General features: G+C 40.4%; 1 protein-coding gene across 1 annotated transcript; it reads right to left on the bottom strand.

The window, feature by feature from the left end:
• Positions 1 to 5,424: 5,424 nt before the first annotated feature.
• lrrc3ca (leucine rich repeat containing 3Ca) lies at positions 5,425 to 12,225 on the bottom strand. Its single transcript, XM_026947884.3, has 2 exons — positions 11,728 to 12,225; positions 5,425 to 7,211 (listed from the first exon to the last, which is right to left on the bottom strand). The coding sequence occupies exon 2, from the start codon at positions 7,142 to 7,144 to the stop codon at positions 6,344 to 6,346; it is 801 nt and encodes a 266-aa protein (XP_026803685.3). The 5' UTR covers positions 7,145 to 7,211; positions 11,728 to 12,225; the 3' UTR covers positions 5,425 to 6,343.
• Between the last annotated feature and the right edge of the window lie 10,242 nt (positions 12,226 to 22,467).

Raw genomic sequence — 22,467 nt, 5'->3', positions numbered from 1 at the left:
GGGTAAATTTAAACAAGTCAGCGATGGAGGAATGATAGTAAAGCCACAAAGAAAGGTTATCTGTAATGTATCTGCAATAACGTCAATAACGTTTTTAATGCCACGGCGCTGTTGAATTCTGGATTCTGACTAATCGGGAGGTGTTGCTTCATTTTCTCTAACAGCAGCCCTGACAATAGTGCAGCTGCAAATCACACGTTTGTATTAATGCACTCGTTTTAATATGTTCTCTTTTCCATGGTAACAGCTCGTTCACTGGGACTTCTATAATCGTTAATCTGGTAATGTTTTCTCTAAGGAGATGTTAAGGAAGGAGTCTCCAGTGTCACCGCCAAAGCTGTAACTTTTCCATCATTGGAAACACATCAGGACTGAGGACTTTGTAGTTTACAGTGGATTAAGTTAAAAACTATTTGTAGTTGTTATAATGGAAGTAATAACTCAGGTTGCAGACATTTCGTAACATTAAATGTAGCTATAAACATTGTTTATTATTGTTTAATTACTTGACCTTTCATCGTTCCATCAAAGGAAAAGCTGCATGTCCGTTTAATTAATAGATTATTTGTAAGTCAATAAGCTTCTAAGAGGATTATAACCTCTTAATTCCCATTAAAACTGCAGATGTACTGCTTCACCATGATTTCACCAAGTCTAAGAATAGCCTCTTCACCCAGCCACGGTCCAGTTCATATTCAGGACAAAGCAGAGCGAGACACAGATAATCATCGCCTGCTCTACCATTCTGAATTCTTATTCAACATTCAATCTTCTCCCCAATTATGGCTTATCGTCGTCCATTTAGCTCTCCTAAGCAATCTCTAATTGATGCCACCCAGGCACTTAGCTTCTTCACCACCCAGTCTGGTGGGTTCTATTTTGAGCTCCGCAACTAGACTAGGTCGTGTTTCTTTTTTCTCGGCCTCTCGAGTTTTTCCAGTTCCCACGGGAACGACCTCTGTCAAGGAAGGAATCTCCCCATCGCTGAGACCCTGAAGGGCAGAGATGCTTGGTCTTGGTTCACTGCTTCTTGTTCTCTAGTGCTTGATGGCTGGCAGCCAAAGGAAGGCTTTGTCAAAGACATGTCTAAGGAATATAAACAATTATAACTCATTTGCACAGCTCACATTCAGTCCTGTCCTGCAATAATATAGCATAGTTATGTTTAGCAATACATATAGCATTATGTATAGTTACACTAGTTAAAGTATGTCGTTATGTATAGCATTATATAGTAGTTGCGTAGTTATGTATAGTTACATTAATTATAGCATTATTTATAGCTATGTTAGTTATAGTGTTATGTATATATATATTTTAATTACAGCATTACATACACCATTATGTACGGTTATGTAAGTTATATAGTTGTGTATAGTTACATTAGTTTTACCATTATGTATAGTTATGTTACTTAAAGTGTTATGCATACATTAAATATTGAGTTATATATGCATAACACTACAACTAATATAACTATATATAACACTATAACTAATATAACTATACATCAGTATTGAGTTATGTGTAGTTACATTAGTTCTAGCATTATGTATGCCATTATGTATAGTTATGTTACTTCCAGTGTTATGTATACATTAGTTATAGTGTTATGTATTGTTATTTAAAAGATTATGTATAGTTATATTAGTTATAGCATTATATAGCAAAAATTGGGGCTTTGGAAAAACGTAACGCGATGACTGAAATAAGGAAAGTAGCCAGATCCACAGTGTGAAAATCTCGTGAATCATAGTTTTCTGAAGTGGTGTGATGATTACAGGTATCGAAACACTTCTATAAAAATGACAAATAGCACCTTGAAAAATATTTCCAAACTTGCTTTGTGCAGATAGAGCACTATGACTCATCCGAGCGGATGTGTGTGTGTGTGTTGGGGGGGTTAACGTTGCCGTAAAAGCGTCCCTCCTTGGAGACTGCAACTAAAACGCATTAGCACATGGCACTTAACATGCATCACTTGTGCAGCAACCCACTGGTTCCCGCACTCTAGGCTGTAGAAACACATCCTAGAGAAGGTGGACTGATTCCACAGGCAATCAAATGACTTACTCTATGACGTGACCTTCTCAGATTGAAATCAACGTAATGGGAAAATGATGCACACCTCTAGCGTTTATTACCTCTTTGAGCATTTATACGTGTGTCCAGTGTCATAACCATGTCCACTGATTACCTAATATACACCATTTTAATATTAATATTTAATATTATAATTATTTTTAATAAATAATGTCATTTAATTGAATGTGAATTCATATCAATGTCTGTTTCTGTTTTAAAACTTATAGGCTTAGTTTTTTTTTTTTCTTCTATCACACCTTCATTCCTGTCATCAACTTAGTCACATGGCAGTGGATGATATTTGCTGGGTCTATGTTTGTACCGAGTTAACAAGTCTCCTGGATGCCTTTCGCAGCTTTATGTTCAGCTCCCGGCCTGTGTGTGTGTGTTTGTGTGTGTGTGTGTGTGTGTGTGTGTGTGGTTGACTTGAGTGTGAAAATCGCCAGTACAGGTGGAGTTTCCTCAGCAGGAAATCTCTCACTGGAAAATAGAAACGTTCTCAGCAACAGCACCACAGTGTCACACTCTTTTTTTTTTTTTTTTTTTTTGGAGTCTTACAGAATCTTTAATGGAACATAAGTACATTTTTCTGTGTCAGGATTTTTTTTTTCTTTTCCATTAAAGTGCATCCTGATTACTGTATGTGGAATAAATCCAACACAAAAGGTAAAAAATATATTTTTGTCATTAATAACAGTACAAAACATACTCCTTGTGATTCTGGAAATAAAATAATGCGATAATTCCACGGAATCCTTATCTGCTCACAAACTTTCGAGCACAGTGTCAAAAGTCAGGACAATTCCTTATATCTTTTCTACCTTCTGCATAATTAAAACATCCAATACAGCATGAGTCTCAATTTTATTTTCCTTCATAAGCCTCTTGAGTCAAATGTATGCACAACAGCCTTTGAGATTAGCACATTTCAGTGGTGGCTTTTCTGTGCATATCTTCTATTTCAGTCTATGGAGGATTAGCATTAAAGCTGAACCTCAAACCTGTTGTAGCTGAATAGGCTTTTGGAGTCCTGAGTAACTGAGGTGGGTTTTAATAAAAAAAAAAAGATTTAGGTCAGTCAAAATGAGCAAGTAAATAAATCCCACAGTATTGGATGTTTTATAGAAATCTATAGAAATGTCTTAATAGCGCTGGTTTTCAGCCCTGGTCCTCAATGGGAGAAAAACTCTCAAGGACATGAATCAAAGTGGAATTTGGAAAGTGGTGGAACTCTGACAGGGTTTAGCAGATTCCAGTTAATTCACTTGCGCAGGTTTTAGCGTCAAATCTGCATGTCACACAATTACACTCTAGCTAAGTAACCTAATCACCAATCCAACAAGCTAGCTACATTTACAAGCTAGCTAATCTGATTTGGAAACGACAAGGGCTTATTAAAAGGTTATCGCATTAATCATTACAAGTTCGAGTAGATGAACATGGACAGAATGAGTCTGATTTACACTGTACGATTTTTTTTGTTGCAGACAAAAACCGTGAAAGAATTCCTTGGTTGCGAGGTAAATTCACACAATGGTTGGGCTTACATACTGACCAATTTGGCCAAAGACGTCCAACAAACAAAAACAACAAAAATTTTGCGCCAAGATCTCAGAATCTAAATGCGGCTATATCTAAAAAGTCACCAATAGGAGCAACATCACATCATACGACTATCATAAGAGGAGGTTAATTGTACAATCTGACTTGCAGCACATGTGAACATAACTGTTCAGAGAATTTGACCAAGATTTAATTGGCATCAGCTCATCCAGTGTGACGCGCAATAAACTCTATCGCCATGTTCAGAGTTGAGTTAAGCATCAGTATGTATGCAGGTGATTGTAATAATAATAATACTAATCCGAATGGAGAACCCGGAAAATTGACTTAATCATATGCGTATCTCAACTCTGAATACACGTAACTTTCCCCTGAAGTAAGGGGAAAGTTTTGGACTTAGCAGCTAGCTAGTTAGTCTTCTTGTTTGCAGTGCTGATCACTCAAAAAGCTAAAGTGTACAGCCATGCCAAAGCATAGGTTCTCACACTGAACTCCATTCAGACGGCTCTGTCTGTTGAAAAAACCCAATAGGTACAAGAAAGCCTTTCCTCTTAGAGTTGAGGGCTATGAGTCAGAGTGTGCGTCACACATCCGTGAAACACCATCACCTGCACTCGGTTTTTCTTGTTCCTGCTGGTCATGGTAGGATGAAGAAATGTCACACAGGCAAATATGTAGTTTCCACAGCTTGACCAACCTTACAGCCTGCTCTCTTTGCACCAGTCGGTTGACGCAGTTTAGTGTGTTGCATAAGCAACACACTAATTGTTCTCTGATTTTATTATTATTATTATTATTACTACTTTTATTATAACATCTGAATTGCACCAAAAATGTAAATACCAAATATAAATATCCTCCTTACAGCTAATTGCCCAAAAACCTAAAATAAATACACGTGTAAATTGTAATTACCCCAAACCTGAATATAATTGTCTGTGTGAACTCTAATTGTCCCAAACCAATATATAAATATTCGCCTGCCTGCAAAATGCCCCAACACCAAAAATAAATATACCAGTGACCTCTAATTGCCCTAAACCCACACATAAATACCCTCCTGACTGCTAATTGCCCGAAAAGCCTCAAACCTGAATATAAATACGCAAACCCAAATAGTAAAAATATAAGTGAAGAATTATGACATGTGTGTGTATGTGTGTGTGTGTGAGGAAAAAAAAGTGACCAGTGTTGAAGATGTGCATCGCAATACACTCGCAGTTTCTGCAGGAACTTATTATTGTTGTCATGCATGGACATTTCAGAAAATCTATTTTTTCCAAGGAGAAATCAATCGGTTTAAGAGTCACTCTGCAAGACAGCTGAACAAAACTGATAGCGCCTTAGCAAATGATTCAATTATTTGGCAGCTCAATTTAAAATTGTTAGATAAATTGTGTTGTCAGGCTTCAACCATCGAACAGCTGAAATATTGATTGGCGACATCCATTGATTCGCTTGTTTGTTCATCTTCAGGAAACACTTCATCCTGGTCAGGATGGAGGTGGCTCTGGAGCCTCTCCTGGGAACACTGGGCATGAGGCGGGAATCCACCTTGATGGGATGCTAGTCCATTCACACACACACACACACAGAGACACACGCATTCACGCCAAGGAGCAATCTGGTGTAGCCAATCCACCTATTGGCATGTTTTTGGTATTTGGGAGGAAACCAGAGAACCCAAAGGAAAACCACACAGACAGTAACCCAAACTCAGGAGCAAACAAACAGGGGACGTCCAATGATGTCCAATTTGGATAAAAAAATACAATGTCAGTGTTTGGCTTTAATTCGTTGGATTAATGCTGTTAGAACAGGAAAAGTGCTAAAATATTCAGGGAAATTCCAGGACCAGGACTGGGAACAACACAATCAATTACTGTATTCAGTGTGATCGATGTACTGTATATTTCATCATTAAGAAAAAAAAAAGTAAAAAAAAACAACAAAAAAACAGCATTTTGCTCATGTGGTAATTTCCCCTGAAAGAGCTGGAAAATACCGGACCAGCTAGTGTCCTTCACCTTTGTTTCAATATGATTAGTTCCATTACAAAATTATCAAAATATACACACTGATTTTCACCATTTATTCAGAATCCTAAAAATGACTGAAGTGTATGTTTATGCGTGGCTCTGTTATAAAACTGAATGTAGTCTGGAGGGATAAATATAAGAGCTTTTCATGTTAATGCCATAATGGAAGAGAGTGCTTTCTTTATGCTACATGCTCCTGCAAATAAATGGGGATCCTTTCAAAAATAACTAGAGGAATGTGGAGGAAAGTAAAAACCCGTCCTATTTCAAAAGCATTCTGAGCAGACAAACCACTCAGCCACTGCAGACTTGGAGCCTGGCCGGTCCTGGATCAATTATTTATCTGGATAAGATTAGATGACCCCTGCAATTCTCTTGCTATGCTGGCATGTAGGTTCCCAAGGAGGGTTTGTCTTTACCTTCGAGTCTGAAATGGAAGACTTGCGGCAGGATTTTTCCGGCTGCTAAGTCACCATGTTTGTTTTTGAAGGCTGGTTACTTTCACTTTCTGATGATCCGGAAAGCTGCAGTCCACAAAGCCTGTTATTACCAGAGATGATAACCCAGTTATTGGTTCCTCTACTAGGCTAGACTCTGAGTGTGCCCATTGCCCTTTGCTTGCCTGAGAAGCTTCCCCCTTTAGTGACAGTCTGCTGTCAAACCACAGTGCTAATGGTGGAAGACTCCTCAGACTTGCCCTGCCTGCTGGGCAGAGACTTGAGATACTCCAGGTGGCGCCTGGCATCTTCTTGATTATGCCGCACGTAGTAGACCAGGTAGGAGATGACCATGGTGAACCATCCAAACATGGTCACTAGCATGGCCACGTCTGTGGTCTTTTTAAGCACCACGCATAGGTCCAAGTCTTTGGCCAGCAGAAAGGGCACACCTTGGGCACCTGAGTCCTCGGGCTCTGATGTTTGGCAAACAATGCCGGTGAGAGACACAGGCTCCAGATCGAGGCGTGGAAGTGACGTCTGTAACCGACAGTCACAGTGCCAGGGGTTGCCAGTCAGATTGGATCGAGCCCTCACGCCTTCAAAAGCTTCAGGATCCAGCGTCACCAGCTGGTTGGAGGACAGATCCAGGAATAGCAAGGAGGCAGCCAGGCCCCGGAAAGCTCCAGGCTCAAGCAGTGCCAGCTCATTGTGGGAAAGATCAAGTTCAGCCAGCAGAGGAAGATCTTGAAAGGCATTGGCAGGGACACTGGTCAGCATGTTGTAGTCGAGGTAGAGGCGCCGTGTGTCATTCGGGATGTCATTTGGGATCTCGGTGAGGCGTAGGTTGCTGCACCGCATGGTCTTGCCCCCAGACGGACCCTCGCTCTCGGAGCAGTAGCAGTGTTTTGAGCAGGAAGTGGCTGCGTGGTGGAAGCAGAGCGTCATCAACACCAAGCTGTGTAGAAGCAAGCACATGACCATGGAGTGCCGGAGCAGCCAATAGGACGGCATCGGCATGGTGAAATGGGGGCATACTCCCTTCAGAGCACTATCCGTGGGGCAAGAGGAGGTGTCGCGATCATTCCTGGCAAAAAAGAAATTAATATTACAAGTTAAACAGGAATGTGGTGGTCCAAAACCGCATTATTATTATTATTATTACTATTATCTCATGTGTTATCCATATGGTCTTACCATCTTGATATACTGTAACATCTGATCACTGACCATCTTTCTAAGCTGCCTGTATAAAATCTGGTTGCCAGTTATTTCACCAGCCACACTTACATCTCTTTTAGTGTGTGTGTGTGTGTGTGTGTGTGTGTGTGCGTGTGTGTACATAACCTACTTTGATTGCCCTCTAATTAACACAGAATAAATTACATCCCTTATACCTACCAGCACACACACACACACTTACACACACATGCAGAATAACAAGCTGCCGATTGATGGCTGAAAGCTCCTGCGAGCTGGAGTGTGTTATTTCATGCACAGATGGAGGCTAGCTGCTCTAATTGCTGTAGGCAACAGGGATCTCTCTCTGTCCCTCTCTCTCGCTCTTTTTTCTCTCGCTGAGCATCCAAGTTATGAAGCTGGCTTTACGTTTATATAATTTAAAAAAAAAAAAATACATGCATAAACCCAACTTTTAGCTGGAGGGCATAAATTAATACTTTCCCCTGTGAACACTGGTTGATTGAAATCCCTGCTGCGCTGTCCTAATTCACAGCTCCACCTCAGGCACTCGTGCAATCCAGGTTTGACGAGGAGTGGCAGGGGGTGTGCCTTGTCTTGGCACTTTGATGAAAGAACGTATAATTCAAAGCGTTTTTGGTACCTGATATCTTAAAGCAGTTCTAAAAAATAACGTCTAGACTCGGAGTTTGTGTGGAATGCTAATGCGATCTCATATGCTAATCTTGTGCTTGGTATTTAGTATTTAGTTTGCAGTTTGCATAAGAATGCAATGAAATAAAACAGTCCAGACTTATCTATTATATTAACAGTTACATATAATATCACAAATCTTGAGTCTAAATGAGTTAAATAATAGAGATGTCACTCAGAAAGCACCTTTTAATTAGCATCAGCCGGTCCATTCTGTTTACTGTTGACTTATTTCCAAAGAACTGTCAATGTTTTTAAGACTCCATGTCAAAATCACACGGTATGATAGGAGAAGTCATGACCGTAAGTCTGACTGCTATTCAAGCTGTGGTTGCCATTTTGGTCATCCTATCCCACAGGCATTGAGGACTGTAATCCGCGATTGTTTCACGCAAGACATGGCTCGCTTTGTCTTAAGTGCAAGTAACTGTGAGGGGCAAATTGTTCATACACTCCTCAGTCTGGAAAACTTTCCCGTGATGGTAAAATGAATGCTATAGCTTTACCTTGGACTGTTGCAAAGTTCTGACGCTGGAGACTCATTCCATGAATGTTAAATAAAACTTCATCATAGCAAAGATTAAATCTACACCTTTTCACAGATCAGAATCAAAGAATTCCACAGCGCTGTGGTATAATTGGTATTAGCAGACAATTATGGGACTGTTTAACACGGAACAGGACAGAATGATAAGTTGTACAAATAAAATGGTCTTCCGTGCCAAAATATCCGGCAAAATACAGCCGCGGGTAAATTCATTCTCCCAGCTGAGATGAGATAAAGAAGTTTTGTGCATCTTTAAAAGAGAAGACAAATGGATGAAGACCCAACAAAATCCACTTACGCTGATTAAAAAAAAGAAATCGATCTCTAAGTACTTTTAAGGATCCCATAATGAGTGCGTAGCGTTCGCGTAGTGTGTTGTTTGAAGTGGGGCAATAAGACGCATAGTGCTACGACACGCCAGGGAAATGAGCCCTGTAATGAAGTCTGAAAGAAGTGAGACAAAGCGAGACAAAGGAAGTAAGGAAAAAAAGAAACAGTCCTGACCTTAAAGATCCTTATGGACTGTTGTATCAGGCGTTGCCAAAAGATCCGCTAGGAAACAAGCCGAGATGTTTATCGCCTCTCGTTTTTCAAAACAACCAGCCATAGTTTCCCTGGCGTTGTACTGAATTGAGACCCTGCTCAGCTAAAGGGGCGTCGGTTTACCTCCTCACGATAATGTGGCTTAAGCGCCGGAGCAAATAAGCAGCGTGTAGATAAGTCGAAGCGGTAACATCATCCCACTCTGCAAAGCGGAGGAACACTCATGAACTCATGAATACGTAACAGGACGCTTTCTGTGTGTCAAGGGAAAGGGTTAAAAAAATGAGCAAATTAGTAAAAAAAGAAAAGGTGAGAAGAAAAATTAATGCAATTGGAGATGGGAGGAATACAGAGGAAGACATCACAGGAAGACAGGGGTCCAGTGCGAGAAGCTTATATTACAGAGAATGAAGAAGAGAGTGATAATGTAAAATGGCTTCAAGGACGAGTGTTTTTGGAAGATAAGACACAACGTAAGACCTTCGCTCTAACTTCTAATATAGAGTACTTGTTACACTAAAGGCACATCCAAACCATTAAGAGCGTTATTAAATTCGTGTGAGTTGTGTCCTCTCAGAGAACATAATCTGACTGTAATTCACATGGCATGATGAGTAACCTCCATTACTAGCAACACTAATCTGATGATCTCATGACGCGCGTCATGTCCCCCAGAGGAACCCGAGCTTTTATTGCCACTATTAAAGCCTTTCAGGAGATTTGTGAGCAGAACTTTCCAAAGTGAGTAACATGGTTTTTACGAACATTTAGCCATACTCAACCAAATAAAGTGAGTGAGTGAAGCTGACTCAGTTCTGTTATGTATTATTAAGCCAAGTTGATTTTGAACTTGATTGTTTTCCTATAACAGCATGCCCGAAGTGTTTTATTCCCAAGTGGTTTAATTTGTTTCAATTGTTCTGACCAATCAGAATGCAGAATTAAACAGCGTAGTGCTATTAAAAGGCTTATACCATTGCTGGTTTGTGCGTCCAGAGCTTTCGCAGTACGGCAATGGTGCACTAATGAAAACCGGGTGACGTTTAGTTTAGCGGACAGCTAAATGCTAAATGACCTCCAGGTTCCTGTTCATCCCTCATATAGCACTCTCTTCCTTCATATTTGCTCACTCCCACAAGTATTGATCTCATGCTTCGTGCGATGGTCACTGCATGATCGAACAGAGGTCACGGGTTCATTCAATAGCACTAAAACCACTTAAAGGAATAGCACTCGTAATAAAAGTGAAGTATATACCAGCACAATAATCTCATTACTGCACCAATCCATCAGCTTCATCAAACTATGGCGTCTTTAGCATCATAGTCATGTATCATGGAAATGTCAGAACCACGTAAGTAAGCAGCTTTAACTATTTCAGACACGGTCATTAAACATGCCAACACATCCATAAATCCAGTATTGACGTTCTTCAAGCCGTCTATAATACAGTCACCCAGCCTAATGTATAGAAATGAATTGAACAGACTCAACAGGATGTTCTGTAGCCTCCTCCCAGCAGTGTCCGTTTTTAAATAAAGACTTCCTTTATTTATCTAAAGAGAGCCCGTTATGCAAACATACACCACGGCGCTGCTGTGTGAATTCTGGATTCCGATTGGTCAGAGGGCGTTGATTCATTTTCTATCCCAGCTGCTCTGACAGTGGTGCAGTTTAATATGTTAGCGTTTCTATAGTAACAGCTCATTCACAGGGACTCGTACACACAAACGGATTAAAAATGTGATTGAACATTTATGGAAGGAGTCTCCAGTGTCAGTGTTTGGTAACAGAGTCTTCAGGACAGATGAGTTTACACTTCTCTCGGTAACATGACGAACTGCGTTTTTTTTCTCTTATTCCCTTCAAGAGAAAGAAAAAAGCGAGGCTGGTGAGGGAACGACTGTTTATAGCTGCTATAACGTAAGCGACAACAGGAACAAACTTGTTTTTGTGCACTTTCCACAATATTAATTCATTAAAAACTTAATCTTTGGAATATTGCTGTGGTATAAGAGGAATAAAAGACTTATGGACATGCTGTTATAGGAAAATAATTAACCTTGGGGTGGCGAAACAACAACAACAACAACAAAACAAAAACTAACAAAAAAACAAAGAATATTTCTGCATTTTAGTATTCAGTAAAGTTGCAAACAATGTCATTTACTATGTCAATTAAGACGTGACACTTTCTAACATTATATATTATCATACGAATAATAAAACGGTCTGTGACCACGGGTTTTATCGCTGCGTTGCTGCAAACTGGGATCCAATAACCATTAGCATGAACAAGTCCAGACTTGATGGGAGACTTTCGCATTTTGTTGCCCAATTTAAGTCTAAAGCATTTGGAGGTAAATGCAGGTCCATGGGACCATGTATGGGCTAACATGAAAATACTGGTGTTCTGGTATTAATATGATCATCAAAAACAGCATGATAATAATAATAATAATAATAATAATAATAATAATAATAATGAGAGGAAACCCATAGATCTGTGAAAATGCAAGGAAGCTCATGGTTTGCATTCCACACACACACACACACACATGCAGAATTGCAGAAATTCAAGTTGCACTAGCCTTAAACCACGCGCATGTCGCGGACTCACGTTTCTCTCGCGCTCGTGACCGGAGCCTTGGAAAGTTCCCCTTTCACATCTTCACTTCATGAAGCGCAACACAAGGCGCGAGCGCGTCGCACAAACAGCGCGCGCGTGCGAGACCGAGAGAGCGCGCGTGTGTGTGTGTGAGTGTGTGTGTGTGTGTGTGAGAGAGAGAGAGAGAGAGAGAGAGTGCAGAGCAGAACCGGCGGCACGCGCTCGTGTCGAGAATCTCCGACAAATGACTCGCTCGCGTGCGCCAGGAAACCTTGCGCTCAGTTTCCACGCAACCAGAAGAGCGTCACACAGGCGAAAAGCGCGAGCGAAGGGAGTCGGAGTTCCCGTCCAATCAGCGGCGGCGACTCGCACTTCATCGTCACGCGCTTCTTCATCATCTCAGAGCGCGAGCCGGGTTTAGTTTTCTTTCTGCACAAATGTACAGCAGAGTTACAGTGATTTACACTAGCATGCAAAAAATAAAACCACCTCCTCTATCTATCTATCTATCTATCTATCTCCACATTCCAGAAACATGACCATAATTAATAGTTAATAGTTAACATACTACAATGTCGTTTCTAATCTCTGTTAAGTTGTGCTTCTGTAAACTTCTCTGACTCCAGTTAATTTCACTGAGTTCAGTAATTTGGTTTACCTCTCTCTCTCTCTCTCTCTCTCCCTCTCTCATTCCGTGGGCATGTGCTGACCCTCCTTTTCTCTCTTGCTTCTCCGGGGAAAGCATACATTAAAAATACCATCGCTAACCTTACTGCAACTCGCAAGCTGACTTGCCTAGCAATGTTACGAGTAGTTTGTGTTTTACATTCCACCCTCATAAAAAACCTACATTCATAACGGGTGGTTAAGGCTATGAAGAAACCTAAAGTGTCCTCTTCAGCTGTTCTGAGGTTGTGACTGCTGATTTGGTAGTTTTGGAAGGCACGTAGACTACATTCTCCTGCCACATTATCACATTTATCAGGGCGTTACTGTAAAAAAAAAACCAAAAAACGAAACCTTGCAAAACTGTTGGTCCTCACAACTAGTTACAACGATTTACCCTTATCCACAGCGACTTGCAGAAGTGTTTTGTAGGCGCTTTCAAAAACACATCCTCATGCTAGTTCACTAGGTCAGGGACTAAGAGTACCACCAGTCTACAAAACCCTATTGGGAAGGTTAGTCCAGTATGAAAAGAAGGTAAAGAGGGACGTATTTAGCCTTCGTAGGAAGACAGCCAGGGGAAATTTATTCCACCACCTGGGTACCGGAGTCTTGATGCATGTCTTCCTTGTACCCTGAGAGATGGTGGGTCCAGTTGTGGAGTACTTGAGGATCGGACAGAGCTTGGTGCCGTTCAGGGTGTGATAAGTGCTTTAAGGTAGGTGGGCACTGGTCTGTTTTAGGTCTTGTAGGTGAGCATCAGTGTTTTAAATCTAACCCGGGCAGCTACAGGAATCCAATGGAGGGAGCGTAGCAATGGGGTGGTGGGGGAGAACCTGGGGAGGTTGAAAACAAGCCACACAGCTGCACTCTGGATCAGTTGCAGTGGTCGGATTGTGCGCAGGGGAAGACCTACCAGGAGCGAGATGCAGTAGGCCAGTCTCGAAATGACAAGGGACTGAACAAGCACCTGAACAAGCAACCAAGTGGCCTCTGTGGATAGAAATGGCTGGATCCTCCTGATGTTTCAAAGGGGAAACCTGCAAACTGACTCAGTTAGGGTTAGGGTTAGGGTTAGGGTTAGTTTAGTGACAGATGGTGAGATCTGAGAGTTGTCCAGGGAGGTCACAAGATCTTGACATGGGTATGCATCTCCAGGGATGTACTGCAGCTCAGGTCTTGCTGGGACTTCCTTTCAGCTGATGAACTTCCATCCATGACATTCAGAGATCTGAGCAGAAACATGAGTGTCTAAGGGAGGAAAAGAGAGTGTGAGTATGAAAACCCATGTGAGGATATGACCTCACTGAGAGATCAGGTATAGAGGGAGAACAGAAGAGGACCCAGCACTGAGCCTTATGGGACACCAGTGGAGAGTCTGCATGGAACAGATGTGGATCCCCTCCCTGTCACCTGAAATGATTGTCCCTACAGGTAAGAAGCAAACCATTGCCATGCCGTGCCAGAAATTCTGAGACTCGTGAGCTGCAATACAGCCCCATAAATCAATGATCTTTCACAATATTTTACAGTGTGTATCAGGTACCTTTCCTTGTATTCAGTTTTCATTTTTCTCTAATGGTGTGCATGACCAAAGTTTGATTTTGGCTTGATCTGGCCACAAACATGCTCAGTGAAGTTCTGGAGCTGCATTTGGTGAGAGGCTCTCAGGAAGGGCCTCTTTCTTGCAACTTGACAACCACATCTATGAACTATTTGGGTTCTTTTTTTCCCTCCCTCACCATTCTCTTCACTGTGTGGGGGTACAGCATAATTACAGGTTCCATTCCTGGCAAATTTCCAACCATTTCAGACATGTAAACCTTTTTGTTAGGGTCCTAATTGTGCTTGATGGTATTTCTTAACCATCAGTACACATATTTTTTTTATATATAATTACCTGATTTGTGCAGGTCAACAATCATCTGTCTCTTCTGTGTTGAAATGGTAATGGATAACAAAGAGATTTTACATGTGCGCAACCTCAAATTTATACCCCAAAAAAATCACAAAATATATGTTTAATGTTAATTTTATACTATAATTTTTGCTCATTTTTATTAAAGGTACCAATACTTCTGACCAATACTCTAACAATCACTCCATCCCATTACAAGCCCAAAATAAACAACAGAACCAACTAAAAAACAAAAAAATAAAGCTAAATTGCAGGAAGAGCAGAATGAGACTCCCTGTTTATTGCATATAAATAACCCCATAAAGTAGTTTTGTGGTTATCTGAGCTTTTTAATTAAATATGAACCTTCCTCTAGACATCAATTTGAATGATTTTTTTTTTCCTTCAGGTGATAATGGTCTCTATCAGCTCTTCTTTGAAGGTCAGGCTGTGAAAAGATCACGGGAACCTCCCAGTGAGCCGGAACGCTCCAGTGCTCTTTACCTTGCATTAAAATCCAATGCTGAGCTGGCAGCCATATTGCCCGCTCGCTTCCCATCAACACGACATTGTCATTTAACAAGATGTGATGACAGGTCCTGTCTGTGGCTTTTCTTCATTAGTGAGGTAATGGTAGTAGCAGACATCTAATCCATGGTTACTCTCGCTGTACATGTACACACACACACACACACACACACACACACACACACACACACACACAGGCAATACAGAGCTTCTAATTGATCCGTGGTCAGCTTTGGTACATGAGGACTTGGTATTAGAGGGCATGTAATACAGAGAAGAGAAGATTGCGAGACGTCCATGAACTCCACCCTATTCGTGGTGGGTTCGAGAAAATATCAAGTTTCAGATTTCACGTTCAAGACACTGTGTTGACTTTGTGTCCATGTCGAGTGTGGAAAACAGATCCTCCAGCAAAGATCATGTTGTTTAACTGGCCAGTTCAACAAACGCTCTCAGATTGCCTAAAAATGTCTAAAACCTCACTAGCTAAATGTTTTTTAAGGAGTGAAGTAAGCTGTGAAACATGACGGAACGTGCTGTTAAGAGAAAATTATTCCATGGTCTGTCTGAATACTCGATTCTGATTGGCTGGAAGGTGTGCTTTCAAACCGTTGAATGCATAGGTAGCGCCAGTCAGTTTAATCACTGTGCTAAGTTAATGCGCTGCCTATAAATAATTGTAACCATAGTAACATACAGTTGCATACAGTAGTTAAAGCCACAGTTTCATTATTAGTAGAGACGTGGAACAGATGCAGGTAATTCACCTCTCTCTCTCTCTCTCTCTCTCTCTCTCTAATTATTATAATTCATTCAAATAAATGTAATCTTTTTACATCACTTTATCTCTGTGTATGATTTCAAGCGGGCAGAATTCTAGATCTAATGACCCGTATATAAAATAACTAACAAAAATTTACTGTTATTTTTAACCTTTCAGTCAAATTTTTTTAAAATTTAAACAGACAGCTTTAACTTGTCAATGCTGGTAAGTGACCATGGTATAAGCAGGATCATTACATGAATTTGATTAACCTGCTTCGCACCAGGTGGTTCTTTGCCTCCACGTCATGCATTAAAATCGTGTAATGCACACCTAGCCGTGGTTTATCCCTTACGTAATCAACAACAATATGGTATGAAACTAAAGCGCCCCCTTAAGATTTTTTTTTACAGCATATGGAACCCTCTCCCTCACAATGTTTGGTTTGTTTGCTTTGTTTGGGGTTATTTTTGTGCTTTTTATGACTTTTATGAACTTGTGGACTAGGAACCAAGTGCAACCATGGGAGACTCCTTCTATAGATGAAATGAAAGTCTGCTTCACCATAGCAACAAATACACACAGTCCTTTTAAAACAACACATTTTTTAAAATCCCATTTATTATTAGTCATAGATTATGTGGAGCGTCCACCCTGTGAATGAGTTGTCAGTATACAAACGATAATGTAATTCTGAAATTCTGACCAATCAAAATGGAGGAACGCACTCGTTCTAAAACGTCATCGTTACTATAGTAACAGCTCATTCACAGTTTTGGCTCCACATTTTTGAAATGGTGATATTTTCTGTGAGTAGACATTTATTTTAAGATTTATGGAAGGAGTCTCCAGTGTTAGCACTTTGTAAGAGTCAGAAGTAAACTGTGCATGACAGAGGAGTTTACACTTTTCAAATCGGACTATATCGATAATAAAATAACAATAAGGAGCAGTAACCCGTGCTTGCCTTTGCTCTGTGTGTGCTCCTGTCTGATTACATTTCTTCGTAACAACGTATTATATTTCCAATGAAGTAGCCTGTGGTTTTGCAAGGGACAGAGACGGTAGGAGACAGACTGGTGGGATGGAGAGAATACATTTGTACCGGAATCAGATTTAATTCTGATAAAAGAGGAGGAGATCAATATCCAGATATAGCACAAAGTGATTAGGAGACAGAGACAGAGGGATACTGTAGCTATATGAAACAGATACGTATACATGTATGTATGTGTGTGTGTGTGTTTATGTACAGTCAGGTCCATAAATATTGATGTTTTAAGGGACCAAAAGTAATTGGACAAACTAACATAATCATAAATTAAATTGGCTTTTTTAATACTTGGCTGCAAATCCTTTGCAGTCAATAACTGCCTGAAAGCTCCAGACATCCACCCATAGACATCACCAGATGCTGGGTTTCTTCCCTGGTGGTTCTCTGCCAAGCCTTTGCTGCAGCTGTCTTCAGTTCCTGCTTGTTCTTGGGACGTTTTGCTCTCAGTTTTGCCTTCAGCAATTGAAACTGGATTCAGGTCAGGTGATTATTGCAGAACATCCCATTTTTTTGCCATCATGTATCGTCCATCGTAGTTGTTTTCCGTGGTCTTCTAGGCCTTTTGATGTTCTTGAGCTCAGTCTTTCTTTTTAAGAATGTACACTATATGTCCAAAAGTATGTGGATACCTGACCATAACACTCATATGTGCCCATTACACAAAGTTGGTCCTGCTTTTGCTGCTATAATAACCTCCACTCTTCTGGGAAGGATTCCCAGTAGATTTTGAAGCATGGCTGTGGGGATTTATGCTCATTCAGATACAATCCATTTTATGCCAAAGGTGTTCAGTGGGGTTGAGGTCAGGGCTCTGTGCAGGACATTACATTATATGGGCCCCTTAGTTCCAGTGAAGGGAAACTGTAATGTTACAGCATACAAAGACATTCTATACAATTGTGTGCTTCCAACTTTGGGGAAGAACCAAATATGTGTAATACAGATACAGATATAAATATTTGGAGCTCACTCCTGATGATAGAAAATTAGCTAGTTAACTTCTGGCAATGGAAAGTTAGCTAGCTAGCATCTGTACCATGGAACACTGTGAAGGCCATCATCAACAAGTAGAGAAAATGGGGCACCAGAGTGACATCACCAAGAACAGGACATCCCTCCATAAATTATAAAAGGACAAGACAAAAATTTACCAGGGAGGCTGCCAAGATACCTACGACAACATTAAAGGAGCTGCAGGAATATCTGACAAGTACTGATTACTCTTTGCATGTGACAACAGTCTCTCATATTCTTCACATGTATGGGCTATGGGGTAGGGTGACTAGACAAAGACAGCTTATCACCCAGAGAACACCATACCCACAGTGAAGCATGGTGGTGGCAGCATCATGCTATGGAGCTGTTTGTTTTCAGAATAAATCACTTATTCTGTGTGAATTATTATGATAACTACTTCAGGCATTATCTGACAGCATTACTTAGCAGACATATGGGTGGAAAATGAATCCTCTCTGAATAGCACTTTAGCAAGGGTGTTCCAGAGTTTAGAAATATTGTGGTAAGTCAGTTGTATGTGCTGAGGTGTACAAGTGGTTGGTTTGGGGGCCCAAAAGTAATTTTTTGCTAAATCAGTGGTTAATATACACCAGAACATTGGTTCTCAGCCTCAGTCCTGATGACTTCATGTCCAGCATTTTTGTGCTTGACCTATTTACTCAGCTTTATTTATCTAGCAGTATGAAATGGCAACAAATGTGCAGTCCCAAGAACTGACACCATAACTATGCATCGCAGTTCCTCTGAAAGCACGAGTTAATGTGAGCATTCTCTGTTCAGATTAACCTGGAAATGTGATCAAAGTGAAGCATTTCCTCAGCATTCCCATTCAATCATCTTCCGCCAAGAGGTTGCTTTTGCATCCACCTGCCCTCTGCAAGATCAAACACGATGGTGAGAGCGACCTCCGGATTTTTAATACCGAGCATGAAATCAAATATTGCACTTATAGCAGTATCTCGTTGCCGGGGCTCAGGAGCCGTGGCGACGCTGGAGGATTTTTCTCATCTCCAATCCAAGAGGCATAGAGACAACCTGCTTAATGAGATCAAGGTCTTTGCTGCTTTTCTTTTCATCCTCTTTATAACCGTCGACCTATCTTGTCTTTTACCCACACCTCTCTCCCATTCCTGTAGAACATCAAAGAACTCCTCTGCTTTTTGAATATGACATTTTAATACCAGGTGTTGATTGCAGATTCCGCTCTAAACCAGGATCCCGTCTGCTACAATCTACTATAATGCAAGCGATAACAGGAACTAACTTGTTTCACGGACGTTCCACAACATTAAACGTAACTATAAGAGGATAAAAAGTATGACGTGTCTGTCATTGATTAATAAATTTTAAAAAGTTGCTAGCATTGCCAAATTGATGTGGTGTAAGTGAAGAATAAAACACTTTGGGATATGCTTTCTTAGGAAAATAAAGTCTAAATCCATTTAACATCTCACGCTTGAACCGTATGCTCATGCTTTTCGCCTAGTTGTCCATTTTGAGTATGTAAAAGATACATTTTAGTTACAATTCTGTTACCTGAAAACAAGTCACATGTTTGACAGGAAGTTGCATCATCCAAATTTCCTGACGATCGTAGGAAGAAGAAAAGTAAGTTCTCTTATTCCTTTTTTTCTTTATTTTTAATGATATCGTGATATTGACCGACAAGCTCACTTTGAAAGTACAAAAAGCCTGTTGCACAAATTAAAGACAGAAAGTAAATTATTAATTTTAAATTATTTTAAGTAATCATAAGAATGTCCTTAATGTATTCACGCCATTATCGTGGATGCTAGTTAATCAAGTTTTGTGTATTTGCTAATTCTGTGCTAAAAAATGAAATGTTGTTTTCTATGCTGTTGCTCATTTTACAGCAAAATGCAGCAAAGAAAATTTGTAAAAAAACAACAACAAAAAAACGAGATTGTCGCCTGAAATGAGTTAACACATTTTGTGCATTTGCTAATTCTATGATTTAAACAAACAAACAAAAAAACCCCAAAAAACTCAACCCTGTTTGTTATTTAATAGAAAATTGTTGCCTAATTATTAGGTTTAAATGCATGTTTTCGTAGAGTTACTATTAAAATTTTTTTACAAATCATTCAGCAAAACGTTATATATATTCCCTGTACATGTCTTAACTAGTCTTTAGCCACCCTTAAGCCTAACTCCTTTATTATTTCCATAATACATTACTGCTTCATGAGGAAATACACTGCGTGGAACAGGAACATTATAAATATACACTGTGGAGCAATGGGGAAATGTCCAGTGCCATTGTAAAACCTTTACACAAACACAATCTAATCTGGTGAGAGGAAGCTGAACATTGCAGAAATCTTCCTGTTGGCCTTTCAGTCTGGGCAGCAGTTACTACTTTCCCTTTCCCAGGAAAGTGAAGAGTTTACAAGCTGGGACAATGAAATTTATAAAATTACAACTTTTTTTTAGACCATTCCAAAGTGAACAGCCATGTCATGGATTATTTCCTATGTGCGTTTTATTCCTAACTTGAAATTGAACATTTTATTACTCTAAACTGTTTATCTCTTTCATTAAAAAGTAAAAAAATGAATATTTCAATGCTACATTTTTGTTTTCAAGCCCATAAACAGGAGCAGTGCAGAGTTGTGAGACTATTCAAGAGCACATGCGCGTTTGCCAGATGTCAGTCTCCTTGCACGACGTTACCTTCAGTTCACACTTTTCCAGTCTCTCAGCCACGATGGGCGAAATCACATCAACTGTCTGCATCCCTGTGCAACATCTCTGCACATCTACCTCTTGTTTTATTCTGTGCACACCCTCTTATTTCTCTCCCTCTCTCTTGTTCCCTCATCAGTCAGTCTGCATCAGAGTCTGGGAAAAGAAACTCCAGCATCAATAAATGAAAAGGACAGTGCATCTATTTCTCCCTCTTGGTACTAATGCACTTAAATAACCTTACATTTACTCCAATTTTATAACAACGAGTTACTTTTTTCTAAACAGAATGGTGATCAGTTATGGATCCATAAAGCATTGCTCTGAAATGTACAATGTTTTGCATGATGTGACCTATACCTATATATCTCAAGCTCATGGAGAAAACGCACTAATTAACTAATCATGTGCTGAACATTGCGAAACATAAAAAAAAAATTTATGACAAGCAGGATAGTGAAGATCTATTTGCAAGAGGTTTCAACAAGTTCAACAATGTCCACAATCCAAACAACATAAAATGGTGGCAGTCACGGGTCTTACATAGAATAAGCACAACAGAACACATTTGAAAGGCAAATGTTGTAGTCATTAAAACAGACAGGGGTCAATGAACAGAGTAACCAAGGTAACCAGAACACCATCCCATTCCAAAGATGGTCCTCTCTTTGCCACTCTCTTTAACAGCCTCCACTCTTCTGGGAACCACTATATATTTTTTTTGTTGTTGTTCAAACAGGATGCCAAACTCTCGCAGTGAATTGGACCCCTCAATCTGAGACATTATCTTCTGGGAGGCCATAAAATCTAAACACTTCCTTAAAGATGACTTCAGCGGTTTCTATGGCCATGGGGTGCTTAGGGAGAGGTGTCAGATGACATGACTTAGAGAATCTATGGATTATTATTAAGATTGTGGTATTACCTTGAGACCCAGGGAGATCTGTGATGAAATCTACCCCCATGTGATTGATGAGGACTGGGTAAAGAAAGGTTCCAGGAGGTCTGTGGACAACTGACATGAGGTGTGAGACTGAGCACTGACAGTACAGGCTTTGACAAAATTCTTGACGTCATGTGACAAAAATTGCCACCAGAACGTTTCTCCACTATTTTTCTTGTGCATTAGATGCCAGGATTCCCAGAGATGCCCAGGGATGTGTGTACCCACTGGATTACATTGCATTCTTGCATGTTTAGAAGTACATATGTTTTCTCAGGGGAATCCTTGTGTTGTGCCCTACGGTCTGCCAGTTGATAGAAGCTGTGCTGCACGATTCATAAAGGATAGTTTCTGTGGTGTTCTTCACCTGTTCTTTTCATGTACCTTTGTAGACACGAGGCTAGGCATCTGCTTTGGTGTTCTTGCATCTGAGTCTGTATGTCAGGGTGAATCTGAAGCATGTGAAGAAGAAGGACCAATGGGCCTGGCATGGGCTTAACACTTTAGGCTGACTTGATCTATTCCAGGTTCCTGTGATCTGTGAGAATGAGGAAAGGAAGCTCTACCCCCTTAAACGGGTGCCGGTTCTTTCAAGGCAGAAGTTTCCAATTCCACACATTGTAATTCTGTTCAGCTGGGGTTCCTGTGTGTGAAGAAAGTGCACAGGTGCAGTTTGGCAGGTCTGGCAGAAACAATGTGCCTGTACTACTAGATTGGGCATGGCATTGGTCCAAGAAAAAGCAGACTGAGCCCATAAAGAACCGCTCATGGCCAATGATTAAAAAATCAGGTACAGGCTTTTCCGGGGTTTGCAGGACATTCTAAAATGTTTGCTCATTAGCCTCTCATCTGCATGGCTGAGAGGACAATAAAATGATGTTTGCCAAAGAAAAAAATAGCAATGGAGTATGAGTAGCAAGCATTATAATCATGCTACTAATATAAACCTCTTCTTCTTCTTCTTCTTCTCTCACTTCATCAGCTGACCAACCACAGAATCTCGTATTTCTTCTTGCACTCAGCAGTATAATGTGCTCTTTCCTCTACCTCTCTCCTTTCTCTTCACTGTGTCAATAAATATACCCTCGGGGCTGAAACCTGCCTCTCTGTGTGAGCGTCTGTGTTCACGCTGAGCCCCTGGCCTTGTCCCACACCACATCACACTTCTTACTATGTTC

Source organism: Pangasianodon hypophthalmus, chromosome 12 (assembly GCF_027358585.1).
Source record: "Pangasianodon hypophthalmus isolate fPanHyp1 chromosome 12, fPanHyp1.pri, whole genome shotgun sequence".
NCBI classification, from domain to species: domain Eukaryota; kingdom Metazoa; phylum Chordata; class Actinopteri; order Siluriformes; family Pangasiidae; genus Pangasianodon; species Pangasianodon hypophthalmus.
Note: the sequence above shows the minus strand (reverse complement) of the source record. Positions and strands in the feature narration are given on the sequence as shown.

Coding starts and splice junctions, on each gene's coding strand:
- lrrc3ca (XM_026947884.3), bottom strand. CDS start 7,144: ATGCCGATGCCGTCCTATTGGCTGCTCCGGCACTCCATGGTCATGTGC.